Source organism: Elephas maximus, chromosome 9 (assembly GCF_024166365.1).
Source record: "Elephas maximus indicus isolate mEleMax1 chromosome 9, mEleMax1 primary haplotype, whole genome shotgun sequence".
In the NCBI taxonomy this organism is placed as follows: domain Eukaryota; kingdom Metazoa; phylum Chordata; class Mammalia; order Proboscidea; family Elephantidae; genus Elephas; species Elephas maximus.
Window position 1 is genome coordinate 59,462,680 of NC_064827.1, and position 26,089 is coordinate 59,488,768.

General features: G+C 42.2%; 1 protein-coding gene across 15 annotated transcripts in view; it reads left to right on the plus strand.

The window, feature by feature from the left end:
- PALM2AKAP2 (PALM2 and AKAP2 fusion) overlaps positions 1-26,089 on the plus strand; it is a 578,232-nt gene that overhangs the window by 376,142 nt on the left and 176,001 nt on the right. For 12 of the 15 annotated variants that reach the window (XM_049896006.1, XM_049896008.1, XM_049896011.1 and 9 more), the window contains one exon: positions 2,557-3,252. The exons of 2 other annotated variants lie outside the window; for them this stretch is intronic. In XM_049896006.1, the coding sequence (XP_049751963.1) occupies positions 2,557-3,252 (696 nt within the window). Of the gene's footprint in view, positions 1-2,556; positions 14,571-26,089 lie in introns of those variants that run through there. One more of the 15 variants, XM_049896024.1, reaches the window with a different exon arrangement.

Consider the following 26,089-nt stretch of genomic DNA (forward strand, 5'->3'; position numbering starts at 1 on the left):
GTATATCTATCAGGTACCTTCTACACAAAAGGCTCTAAGATAGGTGCTGGCGGGGGGGAGGGAAATCATAAAAAGATGTCAGGCAAGAAGTATTCTTCCAGGACCCTAAAAACCTAATGAAGCTAACAAAACATTCCCATAAATAATTACACTACGTAGTGGAATGTGTTAAGTACTTCAGACAGGTTTAGAAAAAGTGTTCAGAGAATCTTGAGAGAGATGACTTAGGTATGGGAACATCAAAAAAAGCAATGGAGGAGGGGGCAGTTGACCTGGACATTGGTGGATGGGCCATATTTGGATGTATAACCCATTGCCATTGAGTTGATTTAGACTCATAACGACCCTACAGGACGAAGTGGAACTGCCCCATAGAGTTTCCAAGGAGCAGCTGGTGGATTCCAACTGCCTACCTTTTGGTTAGCAGCCAAGCTCTTAACCACTGTGCTACCATGGCTCCTGTTTAGATGTATTGGAACTCAAAAGAAGTTCATTTCAGGAGATAGGAATCTTAAACAAAAGCAAGAAGTGCTTAAATGTCGAATTGTTCCATTTGATTGTGCCAGAAGGAAAGGGAGGGGTAGAAAGTTAAGATCGAAAGGATAGTTTGAAAAATTTGGCTCTTCTTAACACAGGTTAGGGAACTCGTTTTTCAAAAAGAGATAGGAACTTGGGCAATGATAAGCAGAGACGTGACGTAAGACTCTAGGAGTCTTGCAAGGGGAAGGGACGAAAAGTCTAGGCAGAAGGAGAGTAGGCACAGGAGCAAGCAGTCATGGAAAGCTGTTGAGTGTCCTGGGAGTAGTGACAAGTTTGTTACGGCCGGAGTGTACAGGGAATTAATGAGACTGGAAGACAAGGCCAAAAAGGAAACTTGCATACAAATTCTGAAGGGAATTATATGCCAAGTTTTGGAGTTCCTATACAGACACAAAGAACTAACAGAGAGTTTATGAATAAGATAACTCTGTGAGCAGGGTGGAGCATGGACTAGCAGGGGCTGGCAAACATTTTTCTGTAAAGGGCCAAATTGTAAGTGTTTTTGAATTTGTGGGCCACATATGATTCCTGTCATATATATAGTTTTGTTTTTTTCTAACACACCTTTAAAAACGTAAAAACCATTCTTAGCTCCTCTGGCCATGCAGAAATGGGCCTTGGGCTGATTTTGGGTCTCCAGCCATAGTTTGCAGACCCCTGAACTAGAGTGAGAAGAGAGAAGTGGCAAGTAAAATCAGAAACAAGGTTATTGTACAAGAGAGAAAAGAGGGCCTGGTCTAAGGCAGTGGTGGTAGGGATAGAGGTAAGGAGATGTATGGGGAGATTTGAAATAGAATCACTTACCCTTCACCATTGATTGGCTGTGGAAAATTAGGAAGGAAAACACAAGACAGGTTCAGTTCTGAGGTTTCTGGCTTGAGAGACTGGGTAGTAGTGCTGGTGTTACTAACACCAGGACTGGGGAAGAGTTTTGGGAGATGATGAGAGGTTCAGTTCTGGAGCTGGTGTGTTCAAGGTGTTCTTGGCTCATTCAGGTAAAGGGTTCCTGGGGACTGTGGTTCTATGGGTCTAGCACCCAGTTTCCTCCCACCGGAACATTTATGTCACAGGAGCCCGTTAAATAACAAACCTGAAAGTATAAAGTGTCATCTGTAGGACAGGGAAAGAGCTGGTCTTTGGGAACACCAGACTGGCAGAAGGATTTAGGATGACTTGGGTCAGGAAGACCAGGTAGAAAGCTCTTCCAATTGTCTAGGGAAGAGGAAATGAGGGCCTAAAATTGAGTAGTGGCAGTGGAACAGAAAATAGACTAATGGGAAAGATATGGACTGGGCACCGTGTGCATAAAAGGAGTCCTTCTGTGGTCATCGTCCTCAAATTCTAGTATCATAGGATGATTCTACTCTGTCTTGTTCTTCTTCTAGTTCTTGTTTAAGAAATCCAACAAAGTGGCTGAAGTACTCACAGAGCATACGATCTGAATATTTTCATACCTTTTAAATTTTTGTAAATCTCCTATTTTATAGTACAGTAGAAGATCACTCTGTCCCACCTGAAAAATCCTTTGCATATTCTCTCTTTATAGTAAAGGGAAATGTAGACAAAACTGGAGATCATTAGGGAAAAGTGTTAACAAAGATCTAAGGTTTTAGTATTAGGTCACAAGTTAATCCAGGGTTTTAAAATGATCTGTAAACCTAGGGTAAGCTCTCAATCAAGGTAAACTTGCATGTTGCCAGCCAGCCTCATTGTCAGTCATTACACTGGACCTACACAGCCTCTTGTGGCCTTACTTTAGCAGATCTTCCTTGGAAGCGTGAGTGCCACTGACCTATGATAACTCTGTACATCTCTCTTCCCCGTGCGTTAAGCTGCTGTGTTAAAATACCTCTATAACCACCTCTGTCCACAACGTGCACCTCACTCTAACACTCAAGATGCTTGGCGGTTAGAATAGAAAGGGCACAACCCTTTTTTTTTGTCTGTTTGGCAATTAACCATTCACTGGCTTTTTTTGTTGTAACATGCACTTCCTTTCTCTTGTTTTCATTCAAGCTGTGTACGCCATGGAAATTAATGTGGAGAAAGACAAACAAACAGGGGAGACCAAGATTCTCTCTGCATCCACCATTGACCCAGAGGGGGTCCATCAGAGAGGAGTCAAAGTCTATGATGACGGTACCAAAGTAGTCTATGAGGTGCACTCAGGAGGCACCGTAGTAGAAAACGGAGTGCACAAATTAAGCACAAAGGATGTAGAAGAGTTTATTCAGAAGGCTGGACAATCAAGCTTAAGAGGAGGACACATGTCTGAAAGGACTGTGATCACAGATGGGAGCCTCAGCTACCCGAAGGAACACATGCTCTGCAAAGAAGCCAAGTTAGAAATGGTACATAAATCTAGGAAAGATCGTTCTTCTGGGAACCCAGGGCAGGAGCCCCGAGCCCCCAGTGGAGAAGGGCCAGAGGCAAACTCGGATCAGCCAGTCACCATGATCTTTATGGGGTACCAAAATATTGAGGATGAAGAGGAGACCAAAAAGGTGCTAGGCTATGATGAAACCATCAAGGCTGAATTGATCCTCATTGACGAAGACGATGAGAAGTCATTGAGGGAGAAGACAGTGACGGACGTGTCCACTATTGATGGGAACGCAGCTGAGCTTGTGTCTGGGAGGCCAGTGTCAGACACCACAGAGCCCTCATCCCCAGAAGGGAAGGAAGAGAGCCTGGCCACAGAGCCAGCCCCAGGTACCCAAAAGAAAAAGCGCTGTCAGTGCTGTGTTGTCATGTGACCACTCTTTCTTCCCTTTTCTTCTGGGCAGCCTGTGTGCTCTCCACCACTTACATAGACCTCGCTGTACCACTAACTGCAATACTGTGAACTGGAAGCAAACACCTGCCTTGCCTTGCAGTTGGATTGCTTTGATTTCTCTTATTTTTTTCCTTTCATTTTTCTCCAGTTTCCTCACCTGAGAGACAGCATGCATGTGTGTGCTTCATTCTTTCCAAGAACTTGCTTTTCCTCTAAACCTTTCCTTGTGTTGTCAAGAGTGAATCAATTCCTTACTGCTCGATTGGAATGAACTCTTCATATCAACCAGTTCTATAGTAGCCTTAATTCACTTGATTGGAACTTAACCTACTGGCACTGGGGGTTTTCATTTTGTAACGTGTTCCTATAACGTAGTCACACACCGCCACGTCTCTGATTTCTCACTTGCCTCCCTTGGTGTGCATCTTTGTTTTTATATCTTGTTTAGCAAAATGCTGCTGGCTCTAGCTGGTTGCTAGTGTAGCCAAAAGTGGACCTTACTTAGTCTGGCAAATCTAGGGTGATGCTTTTTGCTGCCTTATGTAAACTTCCAGATTACAGTATTGAGCAGCTATGACTTTCCTTCTGTTAACACTGAAATGAAGTTGATGTAAGAGAAAAGAACCCAATGCATGTCACCACTGAAATTTAGGGACTGATTCTGTGACCTGCCCATCAGCAGCTGTCTCTCTTTCTATGGCTTAAACTGATGAACCCTTTATATAAGAAGCATCATTTTTAATTTTCTAAGGACATGAAACAAACATTGTTTTAAGCATCTATAGTGGTCTCCAAACTTAGGCAAATCCAGGAGCCTTGTTTCTATGCTCTCAAAAAAGAATATGTAAATTTTTATATTGTTTTTCTTTTTCACGGATATTTTCTGATCATCTTAATGTATTTGCAATGAAGGGATCATTTGGAGGAGTATCTCTGCAATGACCCTATTTCTAAAACAGTCTTTCTGACCGACAGTGGGTACTCAACGTCCCTACTTCATCGTGGATGGTGCTGTAACTGTATTCACTGTTCACCTCCTGTGTCCAGTTGATTACAGAGCCTTGCATCTCTACCCTTTTCTTTCTGTCCTCATGAGAAAGAATGTTTCAGGTAACTTCAGTATGTAGGTTTATACACCCTCAAAACAACAGCAAAAAGCAACTTTAAAAAGTGAAAAATTTAACATGATTAGGAAGGACCCGTTTTCTTAAAATCGGTTAAATTCATTCAACAAATGCTGATTAGATGGCACATAGCTGAGCTTCTTAAAGCATTGTTCCTTAAGCTTTTAGAGGTTCCTGAACATCAAAGAATATTTTTTATTTAGAACACAATGAACAGTTCTTTAAATAAATTCTTAGCACCTCCCTTCAACCCCAAGCAAACAGCCACATATATAGTAAAACCAAAGCAAAGTAACTTAGTAAAATGATAATATAATAATGAAACAAAGATGTAAGGTTTTGACTCACTTTAATAATAGAGATATATTATTTGCCCAGATGTTCATAGCATTGCTGCAAATTATTTGCAAAATTATCTCTGTTCCTTAAAACATAGTTGTGAAAAACATATAATAAGATATACTACATCATGGCTAACTTCTGTGGAAAGTAGATGAAAAGAAAATAAGGTAGCCTTGAGGGAATTTTTATAGACCCAGCTAAATTCGCCCTATTTAACTTGCTCAGTGCTAAATCTAATCTATTATTATTTTTACTTTCTTGATTTGAAACTGTATTTTTTCCAGTTGGAAAAGAAAAAAATGGGCTTTTTTTTTTAGTTCATTTTTCCTCAAATAATTAGATTTTTAATGAGCACAAAGCAAGTCATTTTATCACTAACATGTAAACCAAAAACATTAAAGAAGGAATTAAGTTCCACTTTCTAAGAGGACTCTACCCATGGCTTGGTTTTGAATACCAAAACAAAAAAACCAGCCCAATGCTATCAAGTCAATTCCAACTCAGGGTGACCCTATAGGACAGAGTAGAACTGCCCCATAGGGTTTCCACGCTATAAATCTTTACGGAAGCAAACTGCCGCACCTTTCTCCTGTGGGGTGGCAGATGGGTTCGAACCACCCCAACCTTTCAATTAGCAGCCAAACTGACCTTTTGGTTAGCGGCCAACCTGCTTCAACCACTGTGCAACCAGGGCTTCAGTTTTGAATGGTTGATGGAATTATCTCTAAATCTTAGGTTCACCAAAGTAGCTGCAACTGAATAGAACTGCTTTAATATCTTTGCTAGAAACCTGGTTTTGATGCCTAGAAATCTCACTGCACTCAGCTTCAGGCTTCTCAGTAAATGATCATTTAAACTTTAAATAAAATGACATGCCAAATAAATCTATTTGTACAGAAGGAGAAAATAGTTTCAATGTTTTGGACAATCTATTATTTTAATTATTTAGGAAAGAAATAATCTGAAAGTTTACCATAGCTTATCTTGTCTACCCACTTGGGGATTAAAACTATTCAATATAAGTTTTTAAAGCATAGTTAGCAAGTTGAATGACAGAACTTAGAGCCCTTGGGACCTGTTTGAAAAATAGAATCAAGTTTGAGAATTACCTGAAATGAACTCACCCTTCTGTAAGTGAACGAGTTACTCATGAAGAAAAAGGTCTTCACCTCTCACTGTAACACTACACCTAAGATCTAAAAGATCATAATAATCTGCATTCTCATTCATCAGTTATTATTATAGGGAATAACCCATTGCTGTCAAGCCAACTCCAACTCATAGCCACCCTATACGACAGGGTAGAACTGCCACACAGGGTTTCCAAGGCTGTAATCTTTATGGAAGCAGAAAGCCACATCTTTCTTCTGTGGAGTGGCTGATGAGTTCCAACAGCCAACTTTTTGGTTAGCGGCAGAGCACTTAACCACTGCGCCACTAGGGCTCCTTATTATAGGAAATAGTGATTAGCAATTTATATAAATTAGTGTTCTCTTTATATCTTTATTATTAAAAGTTTATCATTTAATGGTTTTTAAAGTAAGATGTGCTACCTTTATGAGAGTGCTACAAGTAAATGAAGATGTGTTTGAATATGACCTATATATTTGCGTAATTTGCATCTTTTCCTACCCTAACGGGGATTCAGGTTTCACCAATATTTTCATGGGATGAGACCTATAATCCCACCTAGGGCACCAAGTCACTACCCTTCATCATGGAAATGTAAACAGAGTTGTGATCGTGACCATTCTGCCTTCCTTGCTGCTATTGATACTCTCCCTGTAAAAACGTTATTACGTACCGTATCACGCCCTTCGAAAATGCAGGGCATTTAGTTCCGTAACCATAAGAATTAAAGAATCAGTAGTGAAGCTGCAAGAGCATGGCCTTTTTGAGCTAATGGTTAGTTGAGTTTTCTTTTAAAATCATATAATCAGCTCCCTTTTAATGGGAAAGAGAAAAAAAGGGAAGGAGGGATATTTAATTTGTTCTTAAGTAAATTTTGAAGGCATTTAATTAAAGACTCTTTAATGGTTAAAAAGATAAAGTCTAATCCCACATATCCTGAAATATCTTGGTCACTTGTGTGTTCTTGACTTTTTTTTTTTTTAATGCACAATAAAACGAACTATCCAAAACCTAAAACCAAACCCATTGCCATCAAGTTGATTCCAACTCATAGGGACCCTATAGGACAGAGTGGAACTGCCCCATACAGTTTCCAAGGAGAGCCAGGTGGATTTGAACCGCCAACCTTTTGGTTAGCAGTCATAGTTCTTAATCACTACGCCACCAAGGTTTCCAAGAAGGAAGAGGGGCTAGGGAATTCCTTTCTGTCCAAATCCAAAATTTGCTTTCCTTAAGTCTCCTAAGCAATCTCAAACTTATTCAAAGGCTTTCAAGAAACTCAAATAACTTAGAATTAATTTGACTTCTTTCTGAACTGTTAATAAATATGTATTTACTTCAGAGTCCCACCTATTCCATTTTACTTCCCTTAATTTTTATGTAACTTAAGTAGGCCTCCGCTTCTTCTCTGAACTCCAGATAACATAAGGTCAGAACTGTAGCACAAAAAACTTGCTTTCAATGTGAAAATATGTAATTTTGGGGACTGCAGACTTTTTACATCAAAGATCTGGGCAGCCTTAACTTTTGTAAAAAATCATTTTTCAATGTTCTCTTTTACTAAGCAGGAAAAAAAATTTCCTGAAATTAATGACTTTTTTATATTTTGTGAGTATTTTCTAAGTTTCTACAGTTTGACGTGTGAATGGTCATCCTCCCCATATATTGTCTCTCAGTTGTCACCTGGGGCTATTTTTTGCAAGTCACTGCATTTTTATCAAAAGAAAAATGTATCTCATGAACTCTAAAATTCTCCCTAGACTTCAGGCAGTCCTTCTAGAGTGAAAGAACAGAAATACAGAAAGAAAAGAATTACAGGGTGGTTTTCTTTTCATTTTCTTATGATTAATGTACTGTATGGTATACATATATGTTTACAGAATGTATCTGCCTTGTGATGTTAACAAAATGAATGACAAAAAAAAATAGAGCTCTGATGTGCCATTTGACAGTTTGCCTTAGCATCACTGTTTATGTTCTTCTCTTCTGTCCTCTCTAAAAAACGCAGGTTGTATTTCAAAGCTGTATTAACACAACATTCTCTTCCCCACCCCTGCCTAGCCCTCTTCAGAGCTGTAAATTACATTACAGGAGTCTTGAGGCAGAACATTGCAGGTGTGGCCCTGGGGGCTTAAAGTGGTCACAGCTAGGACCTTGCTGTTGCCCTTCTACCAACCAAACATGTTTCTGTGTTCCCATCTGAGCCTGTAGTATCACACTCTGACATTCTCTGGGTGGGCCACACGGAGCCAATGACTTCTTGTGGTCTTTTCCTCACAGTCCTTCTCAATGCGAAGAGTTGACCTCGTGGACCCCTTCCTGGGTCTGAGAGCATATTTTTAAGCACAGTTGGCATAGGCTGAAAAAGCAAGAGAGATGGACTCAAAAGCTGCTCTTGAGCCATAATGAGGGGTGTGCCCATTTAGTCTAGTCTAAGATGTGTAGCATGTATGGGTGGAGTGAGGCATGGCTATAGAAATGGAATATTTTACAGTTATGTATTTTTTTAAGGAATAATATTTTTATAATGAAATCTATATGCATTATGGAGCTTGAGTTTTAAAACACCCTTCACTAAGTTATTTCTCCATTCCATTAAGGTAACTTTCGGGAGAGTTCTATAGCATATTAGACCAGACCTTTGGGGAACAAAGAATGGTCCCATGACCTGGCCCTGTCCCACCGCTGTATGAAATCTACTCTTTCCAAACAGACTTAGGTTGTAAGATCAATACATACCTCTCTATATCTGCCATTAGATAAACCATGTTATATGGCTAAATTATAAAACATCATAGCTTTCTGGGCTATACCTTTTAATATTACATAATGATCTTTTGGAAGGAGATAGCTATTTAAAATGTAAACCAACCCCAGCAGCGATCAGAGTCCAGCTCTTTCACATAATGAAGAGTAATTGCTACATTTTGACGTTAAGAGCCTACTCACTAGGGTGCATTTGAGTAATATGTGTGAAATGGTAAAGCAGAAGCACCTGGTCATCTATGGCCTATACGTAAGTGTATAAACCTATAACATAAGACTAAGTATTACTGGCCTTGTAAATGTCAATGGAGCTGCATCATATCTTCAGAGTTAAGTAGAGACAGGAAAGGATTGTTTTCAACTATACTTCAAGGAGATTCTCTGGCCTTTAAATTCTTGGATTTTTTTTGGCGAATTTTTCTGCCGAATTCCATAGTTTCCAGCCCCAGACACATTCAGTTTCACCAAAATCTTCACCCACACCTGTTCTCTGCCTCGTGGACAGAGTGGGTGTAGCCTGGGAGTCAGCTTACCACTCCTGGGAGACTCCTCCCAGGCAGCGTCCCTTCCCAGGATGGGCCTTTTCCTACTACCCTAAGAGACCAAGGTTCTTTTTCCAATAAGGCAAGGTCATAAATGCTCACTCCATTTCGAGAAAAACAACCCCTCTGGTTCCCGTACAAATCATTCTAATTCCTGTATTACCAAAATCCCTCCAACAGGCCCAACTCAAGCCCAGCTGGGAACACTGCTGTTGTAGAGACCACTCCGCAAATGAAAGAACTATGCAACCACCTGAAGGTGCTAAGGGAGAGCCAATTTAGTCTCTTATTACTAAGGAGACCTCTCAGTTTCCAGATGGGGCAGGGAGACATCCAGGCTTTATGTGCAAAAAGGCCATCAGGCAATGCCTGATCTCGACTATTCTTTGTGCAGCTCAAACACTGATTCATGATATCCTATTCTAGCAAGTGGAAAGAATTCCAGCCTTTGGGATTCTGGGACATTCTTTCCTCCTCTCGAGCTCCTGACCTAGGAGAGTTGAAATCATACAGGGGTTCCAGGAAATGTTGTGGCTGATGCAGCTTTTCAGTGAATGTAGGTTGTCAATGGAATTTTCAGCTTTAGCAGCTCACTCGGGGTGAGTGACATTTCTGTAAATACATCCATTTTGTGGTTGGCTGGGGGGAGGGGGGCTGGGAGCCTGTCATGCTTACTCTGAATTAGACTTGCTGGGCTAGCTGCTGTACTTTGTAACCTGAAGTGTACTTTGACTGTTCTGTTTCCTTCAGATGAAAAACAAAAACCGACTTCAGAAATAACACTGCCAGCAACAGCCAATGCTGTCCTTGTAGCTTCTCTCTGTTCCTCTGTACGGTATTAATAGACAATAAACTGCCTTTTCACTGCATCTACCTTTGTGTGTCTGTGCCCCCATTCTTTCCCCTTCTCACTTGCCAAGAGTGGCCTTCAGGCCAGACCGCGTTGGGGGCACCTTCAGACTGCTCACTAAAACCAAACACTAATCCAGTACCTCTCAGACTTCAGTGTGCTTTAGGATCACGGGTACCTGCTAACAATATGGAAGCTCAGTCACACCACTGGAACTCAGAGTCAGAAGTCCTGGGTGAATCCCGTAACCTGCATTTTTAATAATGGTTCCAGGTGATTCTGAGTTCTATGGTACCTGGCCCACGGGTTTGGGCGTCTCTTGGTGGTAATCCCTGTGGCCTGCCTGCTCCAGCTGGTTTCCACATGAACTAATCCCATCTCCCAACATTTCCTCTCTCTAACCCTCATTCTCACATTTGTCTCCACACCTGTCATCTCTTTTCTTGTCCTTGAAGCCACCAGCATCAGCATTTAGTGTGATGCCATGGGTCAAACTCAGGCTGTTCCTTAGATTAAGCATTAAGAGTTCATCCAATGCAGTCTTCTGAACAGGAGTTATCTGGACTCACACAGGTCTTTGTTCACCACTCTATCCTCTTTACCTAGAACAGGGTCGGCACACTTTTTCTTTTTGGTTTTGTGGGTCAAATGTTCTCTGTCACGACTTCTCAGCTCTGTCAGAAAGCAATCATAGATGATACATAAATGAATGAGTATGGCTATGTTCCAGTAAAAAACTTTATTTACAAAAACAGATAATGAGCTGGGTATGGCTCACAGGTGGTAGTTAGCTAATCCCCTGACCTAGAAGAGAGCCTGGTACATAACAGGTGTGCAATAAAAAGTTAAAAATTTATTGCATCTATTTGGAAAAGGAGAGTGGTCACAGTAGGATGAACATAACCAATGTCACTGAACTATACATGTAAAAATTGTTGAATTGGCAAATGTTTTGTTATATCTGATTTTACCACAATTAAAAAAAAATTCTTGCATGAGAGAGTGAACATAAGGCACATATGATACCACCTGAAGACCCATCATAAAAAGTTGTTTTCTTTGAGGGTATTGGGTAAATGGAACCAGTTAGGAGTTCTCATCTGCTTAGGTTCTATGGTGGGTTTTTTTGTTTGTTTGTTTGTTTTTCTTTTCTTTTTTAAATGCCTTTATGCATGAAGGTAACTTCAAAGACTGGAACTTGAAGGGTACCTTATAGAATGCTCAGACTGTCAGGCTAACATTGACAAAAGTTTTACCAATAGAAAGTGAAAGAAATGCAAGGATATCTAGTCCTTGTCAAAAGTGCTGGGGATATGAGAACAAGGTGCTCCTGAGGCACTTGAGCATTTGGCCCAAGTGTTTGTGGAGCTACATTTTGTCTGATCCATCCTACACAGCTAGTGGCAGGGCTTTCTTTACATTTTTGTCCTTGTTCATTGAAACACTCTTTAGTGTGTGGACATATGAGTTGGAACTATGGTAGCACCAACTAGGACAAAACTAGTAGGGTATGAAAAGCTGTGTGCTTACAACTGTCCCCAGTGTTGTTGTGGAATTAAAGGAAATTATATTTATGCAAAGCACTTTGTAAGCTGGAAGTGGGTGACAAGTGGGTAGTTTACTTGTGATGAGAAAGTACATGGCCCCTTACCAAATGCCTCACTCTTTCCAAACGTAAAGATCCAGGTATGTTGTAGAACTAGAATAAGAAGGAAAGTTGCTTTTCCCTCCCTTGAGTTTGTGACTACCATTTTTGCAGGTCAATAATATTGAATGTTGACAGTTTCATGTAGTTAAACCCCTAATAGTTTTGTTCTGGGATCAGTGGGGACAAAAACTTACCAGGTAGACTCTAACTGTAAAAAAAAAAAAAAAAAAAAAAACTGTAGCAGGAGGAATTTAAAAAAAAAAAAAGAGAGAGAGAGAGAGAAATAAGGAGCTTTGGACGGGAACTTAGTTCAGTACTACCAAGGCAGACCTAAGAATTTCCCCCGCGAGGGTAGGATTTCCTTTAACTTTACATCAACCCTGTGATAGCAAGGACAATTACTATTATTATCCTTCTATAAATGAGGAAAGTGAGTTACAGAGATAGTAAATAGCTTGTACAATGTAGCAGTGCTAGAAATTGGGGTTGGATACAATGTTCAAACTTCTGTTTACTTTCTTCTACACAGAAGACAATGTATCATGAAAATGATGTGGTGATGCAATTGAGACTGGATACAGAAAGATTTAAATAACAGGGTCACAAAATGGCACCAATTCTTACCATTTTGCATCTTCTCCTACTCAAGCAAATGCCTTGCAATACCACCACCCTCTGGAGAATGGGAGGTGTCCCTGAAGCACTTCCTTGCCAAAGGAGAAGCAGAGGGTGATATCACTTGAGGTTCTCTTATCTACCCATTAATGGTCCCATTGTTCTGCTTGGCAGTTTTTCCTGCCCCATTCATGAAAAGAAAATTAATGAAATTGCCCAAAGGAACTCTGTGTAGTCTAGGAGTGGCATGTATATCTCTGAATAAGCAAATGTGTATTCCTTCCTGATGCTGCTGTTGTTATTACCTGTGTCATAATAGCTAAGACAAACAGTGTCCAATGGAGTTGGCAGGTGCCTTTTGATCTTATATCACCCTTCTGCAGCCATTAATAGAACACACTATCTCCCCAACAGCCCTTAAGCCCCAGCTCACCTCCTGCTTTTCCTAAACCGTCAAATCCTCCATTTCATGTATAACACACAAAAGCAAAGATTTGCTATTTAGAAGTTAAAGCTACAAGATCTCTAAGAGACTAGTGTGGAAGTCACAAAATGGTTATCTGCAGGCTGAGTCTGGCCTATAATTATGTTAACTTTCCCTGCAGAGTGTTTTAAAATCATTTTTAATTTGTTGCCAATAATAAATTGAGAGAGTTCTCAACTTAATAGTATGAATTTCCAGCTTTTCTTGACAATTCAGAGGCTCTGGCAACAATGGGGCTGTTTTCCTGGCTGACAGCTGCCTGGAGTTGATGGTGGCTACCCCCTTGAGAGGAGCCATACTCTCTCTCCATGCTCATCGCCACCACCATTCCTTGTTATCTTACTCCTGACCAACTCCACTCATTTATATCATCTGTCTGTCCCCTGTTGGAATTTGGGTGTGCGACCCTAATTTACCATAAAAACCAAAACCCACCATTGCCATCGAGGCAATTCCGATTCATAGCGACCCTATAGGACAGGGAAGAACTGCCCCATAGAGTTTCCAAGGAGCACCCGGTGGAGTCAAACAGCCGACCTTTTGGTTTGCAGCTGCAGCACTTAACCACTACATCACCAGGGTTTCCAGTACCATAATCGACTCATTTTGTGAGTGGGTCACATGAACCCTAGGTGGAGATGGAACTTGTCCATAGCAAGAGAATGGCAGAGCCAGCACTAGAGATGAAGTCTCCTAAACACATTGGAAAAAAGAGACTTTGCACTGTTTGGATTTGAATCTACTAGAAGCTTTTTACATTTTGAATAGCTTACGAGCAGAAAGCCAGCACCAGATTCTGATGCTTTTGTGTTCTAACAGAAGAACCCACGTGTCTTGTGTAATGATAGGTTAACACAAAGTCAGTGAGTGCATTTACAACTCAAGTGAAAAAAAAAAACTCATTTCCTATAACAAATTGTCGTCTGTAGGCTATTATGTGGTTCATGGTTAAAAGTTTTATTCTTGGAAAAATAAGAACTTTAGAGTCAACAGCTGAATAGTTCTGGGGGCTTCATGTTGCTTCTTAGTAAAAATAATAAGAGGCAAAGGCTATATATATCTAAATTTAAATATGATCTCACCTAACTCTTAGACTTTTACCATGCTCTAGAGGTCATGTGGTCACAGAAGAGTAATATCCTCCAATGTTCACTTCCTTAACTTACTAAGAATAATCATTAGCACAGAATTTTGACAATTCAAATTACTAATGAAACAGGGACCTTTCTTCCCAAGGCTTGTCATCAAAAACCACTGTGAACTACTATTTTCTTTAAATTTTAACTAAAAGCTAATCAAATTCAAGATGATAATTGCATTTCTCAACTCTGTTTCATTTACGAGTCACTGAGTATTAAAAACATAAGCAGCGGACCAATTCTCTTCAGACCAGGGTTCTCAGGCCAGTCTGAGGACAAGTTGAAGGTGAGATCAATTCTGCAGTCAATGTGAGTCGCCTATAATATTAGAATAAGAAAAAAACAAACCCAAACCCAGTGCCGTCGAGTCGATTCCGACTCATAACAACCCTATAGGACAGAGCAGAACTGCCCCATAGAGTTTCCAAGGAGCGCCTGGAGGATTGAAACTGCCGACCATTTGGTTAGCAGCCATAGATAGCACTTAACCACTACGCCACCAGGGTTTCCCAATATTAGAATATGTAGCCTCAAATTCCTTTTCTTAAAGAGCTTGTTTAAAACCAGAATACAAGGGAAGTCTGACTAAATTGTAAATATAGATGAGAGACTCAACGTGAAATTTTGTCATCTACCTTAGCTCTTCCTGAATTTCAGACTTTTTGGTTATCACCTTCATTATTTTTGCCGCATGTATTTATATCACCTGTGTACGATTATTTAGTATTTTAACCTACTTATTTTACTTAAATGTTCTTAGAAGGTAACTTTTTTTTTAAGGTATCACATACCATAAAAGTTACTATAAAAATAAATGTAAATCAACATTATTAATTTCTAACTACATACAGTTACCTAATAGTACATAGCTGAGACCAGCTCTCTCATTGTGAAAAGGAGGCAATAGCCATGTTAAAGAGGTGTCAAAATATACCTCCATCTCTTTAATATAACGAAGTGGATTGAAAGAAAATCAAAATGGTAATAACTTTCTCACTATGTGATTCAACTTTATTGAATGCCATGCCAACTTATCCCTAAAATTTGGGAACCACTGTCTTGCCTCATTGCATTTCCTCAAAACTTCCTATTCTTCATTTTGAAGATCAGGGTGAGGAGTACAAAGTGACACACTGAAAGTTACAGGAAATAAGAACAGATAAACAGCTGGGATGCAAACCCAGGTCAGAGTAACTTCAAATGCTTTCTGTTATACCAGGTGCCTTTCAAGCTGTTTCTTTTATAAGGAATGAATTGAATACATCAGCAGCAAACTCAAACTCTGTTAAGATCTCTGTCATTTAAACAAACAAAAGCAACATCTGTTCAGGCTAAAGAGCTGTCTTTGGCATAAACAGTTTTTCACTGATGGAGGCCAGATCTGATTGGATTCCTGCTACATTACTTGAGCAGTGTTATGTGGCCATATGTAAGTTTCTAGATAGACAGGGAAAGTGATGGCAATATACAAGCACAGGCCAACTGATGGGCCCAAAGCCTGGCTCCATTTTAAAGCCATCCTGCCTTCAGTTTTGGATGCTGTCTGAGCTCTAGCATGCTAACTCCTGCTCAGAGGATTTCTTGGTTAACTCTTTGCAAAATCAATAGAGGCTATAGACCGGCTCAGCAAAAAACCAAACCTGTTGCCATCAAGTCTATTCCAACTCATAGTGAGCCTATAGAATAGAGTAGAACTGCCCCATAACGTTTCCAAAGAGCACCTGGTGGATTTGAACTGCTAACCTTTTGGTTAGCAGCTGTTACTCTTAACCACTATGCCACCAGGGTTTCCAACTTGCTTAGCACTAGAGAATAAGTAGGCCTTAAGAGAAAAAGGAGCTCTGGTGCACAGTGGCTCAGTGCTTGGCACTAACCTAAAGGTCGACGGTTAGAACCCATCAGCTGCTCCATGGGAGAAAGATGTTGCAGTCTGTTTCCATAAAGATTTATGGCTTTGGAAACTCTATGGGGCAGTTCTGCTCTATTCTACGGGGCCACTATGGGTCAAAATCGACTCAGTGGCGTTGAGTTTGGGTTTTTTGTTTGTTTTGGTTAAGAGAAAAAGAGGGAATCCTGGTAGCGCAGTTGTGAAGCACTTGGCTGTTAACTGAAAGGACAGCAGTTTGAACCTACCAACCACTCCGAGAAAGAAAGATATGGTAGTCTGCTTCCCTAAAGATTTACACCCTTGGAAACCCTATGGGGCAGTTTTACTTTGTCCTATAATGTCGCTATGAGTCGGAATCGACTCGACAGCAGTGGGTTTTTTGGGTAAGAGAAAAAGAATCACATAAGGATGTCTTGTCTGGTCTCCTCCCTTCTCCTCCTCTTTGATTTTCTTTTCTATTGATTGAGCATGTTTCTCACCTGAGACACATATACTCCCACTTTTAGGGTTAGTTGGACTTTTCAAATAGTCCGTTATTTCTCCCAGGAAGCGCCATTCTGTAGCTTTCTAATTCTCATTCTTGCTTTTTTGCACATTAGAGTCTGGGACATTTTCTAAAGAAACAACGGTACTTGGCCCCACCTCCAGGCATCCTGATTTGATTGGTGCCAGTGAGGCCTAGCATTATCATATTTTAAATGGTCCCAGGTGATTCTAATGGGCACCTGAGGTTGGGAAACAACAGTCCAGAACGCGTGAGGGTAAGTCAGGCTGGGATCCTTGTCTTCACCCTGCAAGCCAAGGGAAAAGTGGGCTTTGGGGTTAGAACTGGAGTCAAATGGCATACCTGTGTAGACACCAGGCAGAGCAAAGTCACTGAAGGTGTTTGGGTAGGGAGGATGGTAGGAGCAGCGTTTGCAGAAAGATTAATCTGGGTATTCTATGAAATGGATTAGGGTGGTGGGACATGAGAGGCTGAAGGCCAGCCAAAGTCATACTGCAGCAGTCCTAAACTAAACTAGGATGGTGGCTGTGCAAACTAAAGGAAGGGAGGAAGAAGCCTTGATAGCCTTAAGATACGGAGGAAGTGGTAAGTGTTAAATATCAAGAAGCAGAATAACTTACCCCTGGATCCAGACCCCCCTACCCCCACCCCTGAGTTCAGATACCAGTTCTGTCACTTAGGAGCGGGCAGGAAATAGCACCTATGGCAATTAGTTTTAAATTGCTGAATGATTTCTCACAGCTGGCCATGGAAACTGCTCATTAGCGCCCCCTCCCCAAGCAGCGCCCAGGGCACGCCGCGCCCTACCTGGCATACCTTAGTTATGTCTCTGCTTAGGAGTTGCGTGACCTTGGGTAAATTACTTAATCTCTCTGTCCTCAGTTTCCTCAGCTATAACATGGAAATGAATAATGTAATGGTACTTCTCTCACAAGCCTGTCATGAAATTTAAATAAGCTAATATTTGTAAAGCACGTAAAATAGTGCCCAGGGCAGAATAAATGCTGGCTATTAATACCTAGGAAATCTGGGTGATAGGTATGCTGGTGTCTGATTTGTCATTTTTTGTTTGTTTGAAGACTTGAAGCATTATATTACCAAAACCAAACCTAACTAGTAGCCATCGAGGCGATTTTGATTCATAGCGACCCCATGTGAGTCAGAGTAGAACTATGCTCCACAGGGTTTTCCATGGCTGATATTTCAAGGTGCCTCTGGGTGGACTTGAGGCACCAGCCTTTTGGGTAGCAGCTGAGCATGTTATGGACCACACTTGGACAACGTTAGCAAGGTTGTAGAAGGCCAAGTTCCACAGACAAATGGAGGTCCAACTCACGTTCCCACCCCAGGATACTATTCTGGTTATCTATTGCTGCATAACCAATCACTCCAAACCTTAGTAGCTTAAAACAAAAATAAACATATTTTATTATTATTGTTACTATTACTGTTATCTGTCACGGTTCAACTTAGGATCTCTCATGAGGTTGTAGTCAGGCAGTAGCCAGGGCTTGAGTCATTTAAAGCCTTCCTCGCTCACATGTCTGTCCACTGGGACCTCAGCTGAGGCTGTCAGCCAGAACATCTACCTGTGTCTTCTCTATGTGACAAGGGGACCTTCACAGCATGGCAGCAGGATTCCAAGAGCAAGTGTCCTGAGAGAGAGAGAGAGCCAGGCAGAAGCTGTATCAGTTTTCCTAACCTAGCCTCAGAAGGCACACAGCATCACTTCTGCCACATTCTATTGATTAGAAGCAAGTCACCAAGGCCAACTCATGTACAAAGGAAGGGCAATTAGACTCCACATTTTGAAGGGAAAAGTGTCGAAGAATTTGTGGACATGTCTTAAAACCACCACAGGGGCTTGCTTAGGACACTGACAGACAGGAAGAGAAATCCAAGAATGAGTCTACAGGAAAGTTGACATGGTCGTGTTTAAATGCATTGGTTTACAGTATTGCGGAGGCCAAGTGGGGCTCTTTCTCCAGCAGGCAGGATGGTGTATGGTTATCGGGGTGTCTCTCACCCACTAGATTATAAGCTTTATGAGAGCATGAACTTGGTCTTGTTCTCTGCCATAGTCCCAAGACCCAGCACAGTGTTTGGCACACAAAAACACATAATAAACATTTGTCGAATGGATATATGAATGAATGAGTGAATGGGAGAAGGGTTTAGGACCAAGGCCTGGGGCTATGGATTAGAAAGAGTACTGGAATTCTGGAAACCTCCCCAGGATTGGCCTCTTTGGCAGGAGAGAGGCTCAGTGTTTGCTCAGAGGCCACTATGGGCCTCAGGGTCTGGCCTATTCTGTAGCCTCAGGCCCTTGCTGGACCCTTGGGCTGTGGAAGTCCTAGATCTCTTAGGCAGTCTCCTTCTCCACTTCCATCAAATGGAAACTGAAACTGGAATTTTGGGAGAAAATGAAAATCAACAATGGTTATTTTGGTTAGAGTGATATCTCATTTCTAAGCAGTTCTCTCCATTTCCTGTTTATAGCCCAAACTGAGAGCAGAAGTGACTGAGTCTCTCAGGGGAAGGTTTTCTCTGGGGATTTCTCGCCAGATCACCAATAGGAAGCAGGCAGGACTCTCCCGAGAAAAGCTGTCTCCTAGCCCATCTGGCAGGTTTATCACCCCTGAGGTGGGTTTCTGAGAAAAGGCTCTATGCTTGGTCTTCAACGTCATCCCCAATACCCAAATCCCAGTCCCCCCAAATTTCTGGGCGCTTCATTTTTCATGTGAAGTCAGTACAAAGGAACTGGGAAGTGAGGCCCTGAGAAATCCAGATGGGGTGTTCAGGACTGCTTAGGCAGCTTCATTTCACTTTCAAAACACCCAGTAGGACATGCTATTTCAAACCTTCTTTTTTCACTTGAAGAATCTCAGAATTTCTCCCAATGACAGAACATAATCCCCAGATTTTCAGGGAGTGACCCTAGACTCAACTCCTGATCTGGCTACAAAACTGTCCAACATAACCCAGATAGAGTGTTACTTAGGGAATTCAGAGCTAGGAGAAAACAGTGACAGGAAACCAACTGAACAGCTGCAGGATTGCAAACTGCAAGGCCCTCTAATCCAACAATCCTTCCCTGCTCCCAGATGCATAACTAAGGTACCACAGGTAGGGGCCGTACCCTGGGCGCTGCTTGAGGAGAGGCGCTAATGACCAGTTTCTACTGGCCATTACGGTTTCCATCACCAGCTGTGAGAGATTATTCAGTAATTTAAACCATAGGCACTATTTTCTGTAGATAGGTTTCTGCCTGCACCTCTACACACATGCACACACACCTTCTAAGAAGGCCTCTCTGAAGTTGGGACAGTTCAGCTGACATCTGAAAGATGTGAGAGGCAGCCATGTCAAGAATACTCCAGGCAGAAGAAACAACAATTAAGACTCAGCAGCTCCACAGCTAGCAGAGTGGACCAAAGAGGGGAGGCATGGGTCCTTCCGCAGCCCGACGCTTTCTCACTTCCGGGACTATGAGGCTGCTCCTACCTGAAACACCCTTCCCTCGGTGCTAACCTTCCAGGTCTTTCTCATTCATTGCAACCCCTGAATGTCATTCACAAAGGCAGCAGGTATGAATCTGGGTCCACAAACTCACTGTGCAAGAAATCCCACTTTATCTTCTTTAAATCAGTGCTGTTGGCCTGGCAGGAAATTCAGTTCCGGTCATTTTCACGGCTCCCTCTGACCCAGGGTTGTGCAGCGTGCAGTGCTCCCCTTGGAGAAGCGTCGTTATCGCTGGTCTTCACTGATATTCCTCGGATGCCCATTGTTCTGGCCCCTAATCCTTCGGGGCTGAATTCAGTCTGCTTGGGGCCCAGGAACCTTGGCAGAGGCTGGGGACACCTGGAATTGATGTCCAGCTTTCCTACATACACCATAGTATAGCCCTCCCCGGCCCCCCGACCCTCAACCCCCCACCCCCCAGTAGGTTAATCTCTTTAAATAGAGTTTAGGCCTTTGCGAAAGACCTGAAGGGCCACTGACTCAAAGCAGCTTCTACCACAAACCGCCTTGGGGCAAACTACAAACCGCCTTGGGGCAAGAGAGCACAAAATCCCTCCAACCTGCTAGAAGTGGAAAAGAGGGTAACATACAGGAAGGACCCACACAGATGTTTCCTGGACCTTGCTATTAGGGCCTCCGTGTTCTCAGGGATTCAGCAGCCCAGGAAACTTCAACTCTCTGAGAGCAGTGCTTTTCAAACTACCTGTGGTGAAGGACTGGGGTTAATTTTTGTTTTGTTTCTTGTTTTTTGTTGTTGTTGTTGTTTTCCAATTTACCTTGGACCAATACTTTTGTAAAATATAAAAAAAACTGAATTATTAGAAAAAAAAAGACAAAATACAGGTACCAATTTTGTTTTTATTGTTAGATTCAACCAATTTTTACAAATGGTTGTAAACATTTTCTCTTCCTCCTGTGCTCACCTTGTCAGGCGCTGGTATCCAGTGATGGATTGGCCCCATTTTGTGAACTGCGGGCTTTGAGGAGCAGGCCTTAGAGCACTTGGGAGGGAGGGCAGAGCCTCCTCACCTCTCAAAAGTGGAGCTTAGTAAAGTGTAGACTCTTCAAGAGGTTGAAGTAGAAGCTCGACACAGGGACAGCCATTCCCCAGCGGGCTGTGAAACAGAAACCCAACCAGCCTCTCACAGCCATTTACGGTCCAGAGAGCAGGCAGTGCAGGGGTCTGAGCCCACCTCCGGGCAGGCTACCGGCAGTACATTCCATCTCTGCCACTCACTGCCTGGACCCAAGGCAAGTTAAAAGCTCCAGACCTCAGTCTACCCATGTGTACAATTAGGATAATAGTACTGATCTCATAGGGTTGTTGAGAAGACTGACTGAGTTAATGAATGTATGCTCACAGAGTCATGCCTGGCACATAGGAAGCACTTGCTATAATTAAAAGTTTCCTTAGGAGCTCCAGGAGGGAAGAGATTTTTATTCCCTGATGTTTCCGAGATAACTTGAACCGTGCCTGGCACACAGTAAGTGCTCAGTAAATATCTGTTTCGTGAATGAATAAACCTTACCCATGCTGAGCTTCGAACTTCTATGTTTATCCCATTCTTAAACCTTCTTTTATAGAAAGGGGAGGTCTGTTTGCCCCCGTGCTAATATCCTGCTTAGTATAAGCAAAAACACTCGCTAAATATAAGCTCCTCAGAATTAATAATCTATGAAAGGAACCCTGGATAAAGTTTCTAGGATACGGGCATTGCTCTACCCTAACAGGATATGTCAGCTTTGCATCCCAGAAAAAAAATCCACTTTCCTTTTATCCCTTTTATGCTATGAAATGACACCTTCAATTTTAGTGACTCAGTGTCACACCAAAAAAGAAAGCACTGGAGCAGTTGAAGTGGTAGAGACCTCAGAATTTGTTTATTCCACAGAGGTATACTAAATCCTTGCTTTGTGTATCACTCAGCTTTCTCTCTAGATTTGCTGCTATAACAAGCAACCCCGCCAAAGTTTCTTTCTTGCTCATGTTTTATACTGGGTGCAGGTAGGCTGCAGCTGTATTCTAGTTGTTGCCTTTCCAGGATCCAGGTTGAAGGAGCAGCCTCTATCTGGGGCATGCCTTTCTCATGGCAGAGGGAAAAGAGTAATAAGAGAACCATAAAATGGTTCTTAAAGTTTACACTTGGATGTGGCACATGTAATTTAAATTCCATTGACCCAGGCTAATCATGTGGCCAAACCTGGCATCAATGGGGTAGGGAAGTATATTCTTCCCATAGGATAAACTGCAAGTCTGGTGGCAGTGAGTGGGGATGTGTAATCCTCTTATAGGTAGGGCAAAAATAGTTCAAAATAATATAGTCTGTCGCCAGAAACCCACTACCCACTGCCTTCAAGTCGATTCCAACTCATAGCAACCCTACAGGACAGAGTAGAACTGCTGCATAGGGTTTCCAAGGCTGTAATCTTTACAGAAACAGCTGGTGGGTTCAAACCACCAAACTTTTGGTTAGCAGCCAAGCACTGAACCACTATGCCACCAGGGCTCCTTCATGCTGCCTGAGTGCTATCTAATTATAGTCCTCACAGTAACCCTATGAGGTAGGTATTATTATCTTCATTTTACAGAGTGGAAAACTGAGGCTTGGTATGGTTAACTAACATGCCCAGGGCATAGCCAGTCAGTAGCAAGGCTGCCTGACGGGAAGCTGGCTCCCTTGTGTATGGGTGTCTCAACAATGGTGTACAACCAGACTTAGTCTGGGCAATATCCTCCAGCAGCTTCTTGAAGACTCATTCTTATATGGCTGTTGTCATCCAATAAACATCTACAACATGCCTAGCTAGACACTGGAAACCCAGTGACGTACCAAACAGACACTGTTTCTACCCTCGTGGCGTTTAGAGTCCAGTGGAAGAGAAAGGCCAACAACAAGCTTTAAGGTGTGAGTGATATGTGCTTCCATGAGGGAGGCTCAGGACACAGTGAGAGTCCATGGGGGAGCATCCAACGAGACTCAGGGCACAAGAAATGGATTCTTCTCTGATGATAGCACAGAGGCTGAGAGCAGAAAGATTGTGGCACATGGCTCTTGTCAAGGCTCTGCCTGGCAGGGTGACTGCCAAGGACAGTCAGATTCAGAATGCTAAACGGCACTCACAGAAGTTCAGTGCAGATGGCCACACAGTGACCTGTTGCTAATAAGCCTTGATGAGACTGTGATGGCATGACAGAATTCTATACGTGCATCTGACCCCAACCCTAATCAGGATCTCTCCTAAGGGTCTGCGCCTGCCTTGCACACACTCAAAGACAAGCCTGCCACAAAGAACAAAGTCCCAGAGACCTCAACTGACTGAGAGAGAAAGGGAAACCCAGATTTAATCTGATTTTGAATCAGCACAGTGACACACGTTGCTTAGCTTGCCAAACACGGCACTCTCACTTCCCCAAATGGTTTCCATTTTAAAGGCATCGTTAGTAAAAAGAAGAAGGAAAGAAATCCCCCTCCATTGTTTTCAAACTGTACTACCGTCACAAGAAAAGCCGTTTTCTTGCCACAGCTGCCTCCAAACCAGAACATGGAGCACAGCATTAGGCCTGTCTCTGCAAGCACAATCAGTTATGAGGTAACCAATGCAATGGTCCCTCAAACATGGCATGTGTGCTACACAATAGGCCACTTCTTAATGAGGTGAAGGCCCAGCAAAAATTTGGCACAGCCACAGACCACCTCTTGGGATGAGGATGCATCCGAAATGTGAGCCCAGAAGCCCCACAGCAGAAGCTGCTGGCCACACATCACAAAAGAAACATTTTTGAAAGAGGTTTCTGTTTTCAGCTTAGTTATGGCTACTGGAATATACTGGACACACATTATCTGTGTATCTGTCTGTCTGTCTGTCTGTGTATCTATCTGCCTGCCTCCCTGTCAGTCTATCTATCTGTCTATGGTCTTCGTATTCTTAGTTTTATCTAGAAACTGCAGATGGACACTACTTTATTTTGAGTTTATACTCCCTTTACAAATTCTCTCTTGGCTTTTGGAAAGAAACCCCTCCTTGAAGAGAAGAGCAGACTAACTCGACCCCTGGCCACCAGGAGGAAGCCTACAAAAAGTATGTTCTAGAATCTCCATTGTACTTTTTCCTGCTAGCTCTGAGACAGATGGTGAAGCAAGGAAAAGCTACAGATTGCATGGGAACTACAGGGCCTGTGCTTTCAGGATAGGCCACGGAAGAAGGAGAGCAGATTAAGCAATTGTGTTCACTACCCCATGCCTCAGTAATCAAGATAAATAAAACTTTAATTCAATATATATATTTTTTAATTTAAAAATCAAATTGGCAAACTATGGCCCTCAGGCCAGCACCTGTTTTGTAAGTAAAGTTTTATTGAAACCAGTTTTTATTGAAACTCTTCTGAGTTTTATTGGAGCTGAGATTTTTGACACCCCCTTAAATTTTGTGCCCAAGGCAAGTCCTCACTCACCTTACTCTAGTCCCAGTCCTGCCTCATATTCATTCATCATTCCTTCACCCATCCCACATCTATGGAGTGCCGGGCACTAGGGACAGTGTTAGCAATTGACAAGCATTTGCTGTCTGCCAGGTACTGTTATAAGCACTTTGCACACATTACCTCAGTTAATCCTTCCACCAACCCTATGAGGTAAGATTATTCATTCCATTTTACAGATGGGGAAACTGAGGCACAGAAATGTACAGAAGCTTTCTCAAGATCAAGCAGCTAGGAAGAGGAAGAGCCAGGATTCACATCCAGGAAGTCTAGGCTTTAACTCTTAACCTTCATGCTATATTGCCTTACCAGGGTGATTCAGATGCCTAAGGTAGTCAGTCTCAAGGGTTCACAGTTTAATGGCAGTGCAAAGGCCCTAAAGGAGGATGCCCAGAGAAAGAATAATGACTCAGCTCTTAGAAGCCCTCATAGAGGAGGTGATCTTGAGCAAGGTCTTGAAGGATAAATAGAAGCTCGCTAGACAGAAAGAAAGAAGCCCTGGTGGCTCAGGGGTTAACTGCTCAGCTGCTAACCAAAAGGTTGCTGGTTTGAACCCACCAGCTGCTCCACAGGAGAAAGACGTGGCAGTCTGCTTCTGTAAAGATTTACAACCTCGGGAACACATTGGGTAAGTTCTACTCTGTCCTATAGGATCGCTATGAATCGGAATTGACTCAAGGGCAATGGGGGTAGGCAGAAAGAATAAATGCAGGCTGCAGTAGTGGGTCTATTAGAAGGGCAGGTTCCTCTGGAGATATCCTGTCTGACTTCCCTAGGCCCACGTCCTGCCGTAAGATCAGAACAGCAGCAACATGATATAAATAACTAACATTTATTGAGTGCTGACCCTATGAGCTAGAAACTGAACTAATAAGCACTTTATGTGTATTAACTCATTAAATCCTCAAATAAACCTCTGAGAAGGGTACCAGTATTATTTCCATTTTTACAGATGAAGCTTCTGAGACAAAAAGAGGTTAAGTAATTTGCCTGAAATTACACAGACAGTAAATGGATGAGCCAGGATATAAACCCAGGGATGCCACAAGGCTTAACACCAGTGTTGTTTTTGTTGTTGTTGTTGGGTGCTGTCAAGTTGTTTTCAACTCATAGTGACCCCATGTGACAGAGCAGAACTGCCCTATAGGGCTTTCTAGGCTATGATCTTTATGGGAGCAGAGTGCCAGTTCTTTCTCCCTTGGAGCCACTGGGTGGTTTTGAACCACCAACCTTTTGGTTAGCAGCCAAGTGCTTAACCATTGTACCACCAGGGTTCATATTGTAGTTCATGCAAAACCCAAGACCTCTGGCTCCACACTTAGCCAAAACACTGTTACCAGTGGTTCTCAAACTTCATCGTACATCAGAATTGCCTATTAAAAACAGATTGCTGGATTGTAGGGATTGCAACTAGAGTCACATGGCAATAAGTGTATAAACTTTGGATGAGAGATTAATTTGAGCTGTAAACTTTCACCTAAAGTACAATAAAAATAAATAAATAAACAAGACCCACACATACAAACAGATTGCTGGGCCCTGTCACCAGAGATCAGATTCACAAGGGGGAGCCTGAGAATTTGTACTTCTAGTGAGTTCCCAGGTGATGCTGAAGCTGCTGGTTCTGGGACCACTTTGAGAACCGCTGTACTTCTGTGACTCTCAGCAACAACAACAGTATAACATGTCTTCTTAAGCTGCACTGGGAAACATGCTACAGGAGGCAGTTGAAAGAAA